Source organism: Rhopalosiphum padi, chromosome 4 (assembly GCF_020882245.1).
Source record: "Rhopalosiphum padi isolate XX-2018 chromosome 4, ASM2088224v1, whole genome shotgun sequence".
NCBI lineage: Eukaryota > Metazoa > Arthropoda > Insecta > Hemiptera > Aphididae > Rhopalosiphum > Rhopalosiphum padi.
Window position 1 is genome coordinate 817,719 of NC_083600.1, and position 10,257 is coordinate 827,975.

General features: G+C 25.3%; 3 protein-coding genes across 4 annotated transcripts; 1 reads left to right on the plus strand and 2 right to left on the minus strand.

The window, feature by feature from the left end:
• Positions 1-948: 948 nt before the first annotated feature.
• On the minus strand, positions 949-5,507 carry LOC132928477 (GPI ethanolamine phosphate transferase 3). Its single transcript, XM_060993170.1, has 6 exons — positions 4,372-5,507; positions 4,207-4,283; positions 2,507-4,135; positions 2,100-2,317; positions 1,646-1,825; positions 949-1,557 (listed from the first exon to the last, which is right to left on the minus strand). Exons 1-6 carry the CDS (start codon positions 5,103-5,105, stop codon positions 1,357-1,359), a joined length of 3,039 nt encoding a protein of 1,012 aa, XP_060849153.1. The 5' UTR covers positions 5,106-5,507; the 3' UTR covers positions 949-1,356.
• Positions 5,508-7,466: 1,959 nt separating this feature from the next.
• Positions 7,467-8,251, plus strand: LOC132928479 (dual specificity protein phosphatase 3). Its single transcript, XM_060993174.1, has 3 exons — positions 7,467-7,630; positions 7,689-7,912; positions 7,995-8,251. Exons 1-3 carry the CDS (start codon positions 7,467-7,469, stop codon positions 8,192-8,194), a joined length of 588 nt encoding a protein of 195 aa, XP_060849157.1. The 3' UTR covers positions 8,195-8,251.
• On the minus strand, positions 8,160-9,948 carry LOC132928478 (putative phosphatidate phosphatase). 2 transcript variants are annotated; one of them, XM_060993172.1, is made up of 6 exons: positions 9,817-9,948; positions 9,553-9,701; positions 8,791-9,035; positions 8,644-8,701; positions 8,398-8,562; positions 8,160-8,302 (listed from the first exon to the last, which is right to left on the minus strand). In XM_060993172.1, exons 1-6 carry the CDS (start codon positions 9,863-9,865, stop codon positions 8,252-8,254), a joined length of 717 nt encoding a protein of 238 aa, XP_060849155.1. In that variant the 5' UTR covers positions 9,866-9,948; the 3' UTR covers positions 8,160-8,251. The 2 variants fall into 2 exon arrangements, with proteins under 2 accessions (XP_060849155.1, XP_060849156.1); XM_060993173.1 differs by having other exon boundaries at positions 9,888-9,943.
• Between the last annotated feature and the right edge of the window lie 309 nt (positions 9,949-10,257).

Genomic DNA, 10,257 nt, shown 5'->3' on the forward strand with positions numbered 1-10,257 from the left:
ATAATTTGTAGTTTTTTTTATTATACTTTGGTTAATTTGTATAAATAATAAATGTCAAGGTTAGATTAGCACCTAGACATTGAATAAACAATTTAAAGAACAGCAACAAAATTCTAAATAAGCAAAAACTTAGCAATAAATATAACTTAATATGTATTATATTATATATTTATCATTTAATTTAAATAGATTCAAGAAAATAGTTGTTAGGCACAAGGAAACTCTTCATTTATCTTGGATAATAGTACATCAATATATCATTACCATTTTGAAATCAATACATTTTTAGAACTTTTAGAAAACGCTATTTTTAATTAAAAGTTCTTAAAGAGATTCATGATGTATCCACAGAAAAATAAATAAAAAATGTATATATTTTAATTTGATCTGTTATTATATAATATTTATAAAATAATTATTTATTACCAACTAAAGTATTGTTTTTTTAAATTATATAATATTTAGTATATTATCACAAGCCAGACTATATTTTTTATTAATTTTAAATAATATATTGGAATGCAAAATTGTATGTAAAATATAATAGTTCATTTTCAAACATACCTACTAGTTTTTGTTTAATAAATATAAAATATAATGCTATGTAAATGTGGTAAAGATGGAAAAGAACACAGATAAATTGTGCAACAAGAAAAACTAATAAACTTTTTAACAAAAAAAAATTAGATATTATCAAAACTATAAACTAAAGAAAATCAAGATTACTTGGATATTTGTTAAGAAATAACAAATTTTTAAATGTTATTTTAGAAGAAAAAGATAGTTGATTATCAGTCACTCAAAGAAGCTGATACACAGATACATTTAGTGGTAATGAGTAAGAATTGCATGTAGTAAGAGAGAGGTATATATTGAATTCAATTATACTACAGTACAAATTTACTGTCAATGGTTAATCTTATATGATTAAAAAAAACAATGCATATGTAACTACTCAAAGAATGATTTTAATTTTATCTACTTACAATCAGTCATGGCTTATATATTAAAACTATATAAAAAAAAACAAAATTAATTAAAAACATCAACACAAAATTAACATGTGAAAAGTGATCAACTGTCAAGCTTTATAAATATATGGTACCTACTATGAAATGTAATACTAAGTTATTAGAAAAGGTTTTGATATTTCTAAATTACAAATAAAATTACTTTTTAGTATATTTGTAGTCTAAGATTTATATATAAATGTGAATGAATCTAGAATTATTAAAGAATATTACTTAAATTATTTGAGAAGTAATTTTAACTTTAAATTAAAGTTAAAACATTATTTGAATTTTTTTTAAAAAAAAAACTAGATATTTAAACAGTCATAGAATGTACAACAAAAAATTAATTTGAATGTTGTGACATAATTCTTTCAAATAACACATTTATGTGTTGAGTTACACGGTACATAAGAATAAATCCAAAAAAGGAAAAAGGCAATGTTATAAATAGTGCTATTCCTTCAAATATCAATTTTGGAGCAAAAATTTTCCACATCATCAAATGACGTGAATGAATAGTAGCTGCTGCCATGACCATAGCCACCTAATATTAAATATAAAAAAAAAATAACAATTATATCTTGTAATCAATCAAACATTAAAAATGTAAGCAGATAATATTTAATACTTACCCTAAAACAATTGGCCAGAATATATTTAGCAGTTAAATCAAATGCGCCATGTATCATCTGTCTTGATTTTTCAGCTAATAATAATTCACCTCTAGCCATTGTTTGTTCATCTTCATCTTTGGGAGGCAAAGATTTTCCTGACCAAGCACCATGAATAGAAAATGGACAAATTAATAGAAGCTATAATAAAACATTATAAAAATCAAATTTAATATAATAGTGAATACATATTTAAAATAATAATTTTAAGCTCAAAATTATAAATTTATGAAAATTGTGTTTAACATTAAGGTATTGTAAAGAAAATTCATAGGAAAATTCATAAATATATTATTATTTATGTATTTAATGATGATAATTTTATTAAAAAATATAATAACACTAAGTAAAAAAAAACTAACATGCTTTAAAAATTAAACTGAACAAAATAAAAAATTATTTTTCTATAAATTACCGGCAATAAAAATGCATGAACAGCATGTGAAAAAAATGTGTTTGCTAAAATAAAAAATCCAGGAAGCAATGTATTGTTTTCTATATCTGATTGTAACACAAATGCAGCATTCCAATGTATTGCAGGGAATGAAGGATTATGTCCAGTACCATAGAACCAGTATGACGACGATAAAGTCCACAGCAAAATATACAACCAGCTCACAGTATATAATTCATCTAAAACAATAATTTTTAATCTTTTGTATACAGTTATATATCAAGTATCATATACCTACAAAATGTTCATATGCATATTATGTAGTAAGTAAATTTAATTTTAAATGTGAATTTACTAACTTAAAAAGATATTATATACATCCATAATGATAATGAACAATCTGTATAAAATTATTCATAAATACTAACTGATTTTGGTACACTGATTATGCCTTATGACTGAAACAATCATGGCCATTATCCAGATTGAAATAATCATGATAACTACTGACACTGCATATACATATCCAAATAGCAATCCTCCAAAAATACATAACAATATTGAAAATATCAGAAATGTTGCACTGTAAACTGTAGCAAGTCCATATACTATTGGATAACCTTGAATATGTGGACCTAGCTGCATTTTCACAATATTTTTTGCTATTCTGAGAACCAGTTGATAAAAATTCTCTGATTGATTATTAGCTTTTCCTTCTTGTAAGTCTACATAATGTACAAGCAATGGGCTTACAAATAATGTCATCATTAGTAATGCAGTTAATAATATAATAACATTTGGTATGTACGCCACATAAGGTATGGTATGCTTGACACGTTGAAATGAAGATTCAAATATCCAATGAACAGATAACAGTACAGTAAATATTCTTGGTAAAATCGAAGACAGATAAACATTTAGAGAACACCCAGTTAGATTTCCAGAACATTTCAATGACTTATGTACAACAGTAACAGAAATTACTATAAAAATTATGGAAATTATTGAATTTCCAGTTTTGGTTTGAGCTCCATCTTCAAAACACCATCCTTGTTCTTCACGGCATTTCCAAAATGAATGAGAGTAACGCAATATAATGCATAACAAAATTGAACACCATACAACCTTGCAGTTTAATGATGTGATCCAGTGTTTAAGTGAAAAGTTTTTAGGTTTTATTTTATTGCGAAACCATGTTTTTCTGTTTTCTAATTTAAATCTCACAACAAGATACCATAGTAGGAGAACAAATGATGTATGTAATACATATGATTCCTCGATGATGTAACTATTAGAAAAAAATCCAAGAGTAGTTAATACAGTAAATATGCGTATTAATATTTTATCAGGTTTGTTTGTATTAAGAAAATCTTGTGTTAATGTCGACCAACAAACTACACAAAATAAGGCAAGAAAAATGGTACCTATTAATCCAGTAACAAAAAATACGACAGTTATATGAATTATCTTATAAAAATAAAATAGAAATGCAATTAAATTCAATGGAACAACTATAGAAAACATAATGAGCACTTGTGTGCCAGTTATTTTATCATAATGATCTAAAGCAGATGAGCCAACAAGTAAGAAACTAAAGTATAATGATACAAACATTAGGACTAAACCTTTATAAATAGAACTTTCATCAAAACGTATCCAAACTTCTTCACATGCTCTTCTACTTAGTTGCATAAAGTTTTCACAACTTTTCACAAATGTATTATGCTGAATATCTAACATTTTGAATGAATCTTTAATAAAATGAATATGCTTATCATTAAGTTCATCATTTTTTAATGAGTATGTTGTAAGATAATCATTGATTTGTTTAGCATTTCTCCAAATACTACTGACTAAATGAAAGTTCTGAGGTAAAGCTGATTTTATAAGAGAGCCAATATTTGAGAATGGAATAGGAACACCCATTAATGTTGATATAGTTGGTACTAAGTCAACTTGTTTTATATCACTTTCTGTTTTTGGTTGTAATTCTTGAGATGATGACAATACAAAAAGAGCAGATGTTAATTCATTTTCAGATTCTCCCCCATGGTCACCTGAAAACAAAGTAATTTTTATAAATATTAAATAATACTTACGTTGATGTAAATAATGTATATTCACATACCATTTGATGTCATTCCGTGATCACCAAATACAAAAAGCATGATATTTTCACGTCCAAGAATTTCTTTTAATATGTCTCTGAAATTTAAATTAATATATTAATATATACAATCTATATGAATAGTGATAAACTGAATAATAAATTTAAATTTAAAAAACTTCTCACCTCAAAACTACATTTATTTCACTAAGCTTCCTTTCCATTTCTTTGTGATTTGGTCCATATCTATGACCACAATGGTCAACTCCTAAAAAATGAGCAATCAACACATCCCAATCATCCTTCACAATTTCAGGATATAAGTTTTTCTTGATTCCTTCATCAACAGTATCCAAATCCCAAACATTAAAACTTGGATATGTATAATTTCTGTGAAATCTTTTTGGAAATAAATTTGCCCATGTATCATCTCCCATAAACACAACTTTTTTTCCATTATTCACTAATTGATCTATAACATTATCTTCCAATAATTCTTCAGTTGCGAAATTTGAACCAACATCTATAAAAGTAGGCAAACTTCCAGTAGTAAGAGCAGTTAATCTTTGCATAGTAGTGGTCGGAGGATCAGCAATGAATTTGTATAATCTTGACTGTTTCGGATAACTGGCCAATATGTCTCTGAACACTGTGATCTTGTTCGTATATGGCATGTCCTGATCAGAATGAATGACAAAATCATGGCGCAAGGCGTCAATAATTATCATCACCACCTTTGTATTGGTTTTTGTACAATTCTGTGTCAACTCTCGGAGAGAATCAACATCGGTTTCACAGATAGACTTATTAGGTAACACATCTCTGTGCAGTAATAGTCCCTTGCCGAATAGAAGTATAATTGAGGCGAAAGTGTATATAAGCCATAATAGTATAAATACGTACTTGAGCACCAAACACATCGTGTCGTTTTTTTTTCCTTTAATATGATAAAAAACTATAAAATATCATTATTACTACGATTGTAATTGTATCACTGCAGTCATGACTAGAATTATTACACTCATAATCCTGTGATTAAATACTACCTAACATTATAAATATTATTTATTTTTTTTTTTTTATTACTAATAAAATAATAAAACTGTATGTACTTCACATTTTGTACTAGATATCTCGGTGTATACGTCCTACAATAATTTTTTACAAACATCATCCGTAGGACGGCATATCATCGTCACTCGTTGCCGTATCGGTAAAACGTCCTCATGTGTCATGTTCTCTTAAACACACATTAGTACATTACAGTCATTACACACACCTACACACATCTTACTATCTTAGTCATCGTACATGCGTATCGCGTATGCTAAATGTATATACTATATATATATATTATTTGTGTTTGTGTGTATGCACGTCGTCGTGTATAGCCGTGTAGAAATGGTCAACCAATTCAACTTACCATAACCGTGGTAAATGGTTGTAGATAAAAAAGCAATCTATTTCCATGCTCGAACCGTCGCCACCAACCAATCATAATGCATTAAATTCTGTCTTATCCATAAAAATATAAATATATTATCATATCATGATTTTTTTTAGTTTTTTAATTTTTTATCAACCACGAACTCGCGGGCTGACTGCTGGTTGTAGATGTAGAAGACTAGAATGTAGATTGCAGAAGTGCAAACTACATAGTGGCATAGTGCAGGGCTACGACTGTCGCTGCTGTTTTGTGCCTATTCACTTTTTAGTTTTTATTTTATCGCTATTTTTTACGAACAATGTTTATGTCTTTACGACAAATTAATTTTAATATTAGATAATGTTCATTAAACGTGCGTGATAATTTGTGGCCGAGGGCTCTCATAGCATTCTGTGGTTTTACGTATCGCTTAAAATTTACGATAATTGAAAACAAAAAAAAACTTTATTTTCTGTGTATCTTATTATAGGTTTATATTATATATTAAGTAATAACCAACTATGTAATCCATTATTATCAATAATCTCTGCTACCCAGTTTGCTGCAGTAATTAAATTTCCTGTACCAGTTGTACATGGGATTATATGTTGTAAAGAATGCCCATAATAATTATCATAAATAGTTCTAATTAAAACGATTGCATGTTATTTTATACAAAGGAATATTTTTGTACAAGAAAAAAAACTTTATTCAATATGATGTTGTCACCAATCATATACATACAACTTACAGAGTATGTATCTTCAATTTTGTTTATAATACCTATCATTTTAAATAAAATAATAGTTCTTAACAGAAGAAACTTGTCTTAAATTATGTTACTATACTGTTTATACTATTATTATAATGCTTAATTTGTAATAATTATCTAAAAAAGGTATTAAGTTTTTTTTTATCACATATATTAAGTACCTATATAATTGAGTAATCAGTAATGCATACATTTATGTGGTTAAGACAAATTAAATATAAGTAAATGAATAATAATTGTCAATAATTTAGATCATTATTTTACAAGCTTTTCATAGATTAAAAAATCTAAAATCTATGTACATTTAATTAATGATTTTATTTTAACTTATTCACAAAGCTGTTGAAAAATCCATAATTTGCAGGCTCTAAGAGAGAAATGTAACTACATCTTTGATTTTGTATCATCTTTAAAATAGGCAATTTTTTTAATAATAAATTATTTTAATTATTATTTTGTTCTGCCATTCAAAATAATATATTTTTCACCACTCGGATAATCTTACATATATTATAATTTATAAATGTTATTTAAAATTAAAAAATAGATTTTGATAATAGTAAAAATAAATATAGCAAATTAAAAATAATAAGCTGTTAGTTGTTACATTTACTTATTAACTATAATTTTTCAATTTCTATGTTGTATGAATCAATTTTTGGTTCAGACTAAAATTCAAAATCAAATCAATCACTACTTTCAAAAAAATTATCAACAGGTAACAATGTTTTTTTTTTTTTTAGTTTTGATTGTATAATTTATAAGTTATAATACATTTTTATAACGTAGAGTAGTAGCACATTAGGTATCTCAAAAAATCATCAGGATTAAGGTTGTCCAACTTGTTGAAAAGCAAGTTATTAAATTTATCAAAGAATACCTATTAATCTATCTATATTTATTTCAAAATAAAATGTATTTTGTGATTAAAATATTTTCCAATTAATTCTTGTCTTCTTGATGTAAAAATATACACAAATATATAATTATATACATATACATAAAAATAATCATTTTTATTTTATTTTATAGGTAATTTTCTATTAACAATTGATTAAAACGTAAAATATTTTGTTGTCAAAAATGGACTATTTATTAGCAAAGTTTCGTAAAAAAGAACCAAAAAAAGAAGTTACTTTCGAGGATCTGCAAGCTGTTCTTTTACGTACACAACCTCCTCCTAAAAAAAAAAATCTATCAACATGTGACTATAATGAAATTTGTCCAAAAGTTTATGTTGGAGATTGGTAAGTGTAGATAAGTTTAATGAAGTATTTGTTGTGAAAATGCCTTGAATTTTTTTAGGAATACCGCAAAAAATCTTAATTTATTGTTGTCACTGGGTATCACACATGTAGTAAATGCTGCCCAAGGTATTGGATTTGGCATGGTTGATACAAATGAACAGTTTTATCGTCCATTTAATATTCAATACATGGGTTTGGCTTTGTGTGATGATCCTAATGTTGCAATAAATGAATATTTTGATAGCGTATCAAATTTCATAGATGACGCACTATCACAAAAAGGTAAATTCTAAGTAAAAATTACTAAAGTGTAGACTAAGATATTAGATAAACTTAAACCCATACATCAACTTAATATTTGTAGGTAAGGTTTTGGTTCATTGCATAATGGGTATTTCAAGATCCGCAACAATTACAATTGCTTATTTAATGATAAAAAAAGGATTAAGAGCTAAGGAAGCAGTGGAAAAGGTAAAAAAAGCAAGAGATATAAGACCTAACAATGGATTTCTTAAACAACTAGCTCAACTTGACAACGACAGAGTACATAATAATAATATTTAACATTGGTGCTGTAAACATGTAATAATAAAAAAGAAATTATATTGAATTATTTTCATATTAGACCGCATTTATGTTTTCTAGAGATATCCGTATCTTCACTTCATACATCTATTTAAAATAAAACTTGATTGATTAATTGTTTACTTAATGTAAATACTTTTAAAATTAATAATAATAATATAATATATAGACAAGTTATTTACCATTAAAATAGCAAATGATGTACCAATAATTGAACCAGCTATTACATCAGTACAATGATGCATGTTATCGGTGACTCTAGTTAAAGCTGTATACCACGCAGATATAAATATTGCAAATTGAATAATAACCCATCCTACATTCTTTTTATAATTGTGTAGGTACAACTTTTAAACATAGCAAATAATACATTTATTTGTTATAAGTATAAAGTTATTTAACCATTATATGCCTTTTAACACACTTACAATTGTGTATACTGTTGAATAGAATGCTAAACATGCATGACCTGATGGAAAAGAAGCTCTGAAATAATTGTATATGTGGTTTAATACATTTTTATTTTGTATACAATGTGAAATAATTAATTTGTTCGATTAGTTCAAATAATTTACCTTGAATCATTTGATATAGATACTTCTGGATTTGTGCATGTGTATTCTGTAATATATTGATTTTGTGATGTACATTCAATACTTGGTTTACACGCATAAAAAAAGTGAGGTCTTAAACGTCCAGAGTAATATTTTCCCAAATTTACTGTAATTTGGGCTAATCCAGAACCCAGCCAGAAATAAATTATATTTACATATACGATTTTTATGTTTTTATGCATATTCCAGTAATACTTCAAACTTATCTAAAATTCAAAATTATTCATTAATAATTATGTTTAAGTACTTAATTAATTCAGTATAAACTAATAACTATAAGTCTATACACATTAAACATTTAACATATTATAATATTACATATTAATATTAATAATATTGAACGTGATTATTAAAATAGATTTGAAATTAATCTTATATTTTACTCTAATATTATTTAATGGAAAAATAAAATAGCTAAATTTTTTAATTTAATTAAATCATAGAACTAAAAATAAGAAATACATAAAACTTGTGTCATGTAATATAATCTATAATGTATAACCATAATATAATAAAAAATATTTCATTAAGTAAAAATAAATAGTTCTATTGACTTATATTTTGTAAAATTGAATGTGAATTGTTAATTAATTAAATTATAATTATTATTTATGATTAATATTATTTTAAGGTTAAATGAACATTTAATAATTTTAAAAATAATAAATTAATATAAAAAAATTAAATTGTATAGCATAATGACTAAATATATAAAGTATTTACCGAAACATTTGGTAGAAGAAGATAAAACAAGCATAAGAATGTTTTTCCAACTGTTGATGTTTTGTATGGATATTTAATTGTCTCGTCATCACAAAAGAAACCTTTTGAAATAGGTTCAAGAGATGATGTTACCATGACTAATAACCCAACTATTAAAAGAAAAAAATTGAACTTAATTTTACTTAAGTCATTAACTGTATTATTAAAAGTCATCATAGTTAAAATTGGTAAATTAATTTGAAAATTAATAAATTTATATCTTACTCAATGAGACTAATAATACTTCAAAAACTATATCTTTATACAATTCCATAATGTAATAGGATAATAATTACTTTAATTAGTCTAGTGATTACTGCTATTGCATATAGTGTTTACTGAAAAACCTCACCAAATGAACCCTTTTTATATATAAATATAATAATCCATATTAATATGGCCCTGATAAATTTAATTAAATTAATATGTCTCTATCCCTTCCTTTCTTTTATCATTATACACATGTTGGTTTTGATCTAATAATTCTAATAAATATTAAAATAACATGGAAATATTAGGATATCTATTTCATGATTGTATTTACCATAAATTAAACATAGTAATATATTAAATATGTAATATTATATAGATAGGTATAGACTACCTTCAGTTTATTTCCCTTTATAAAATTTACTTAAACTTGTATTATGTTAATGCTTAAAAAAT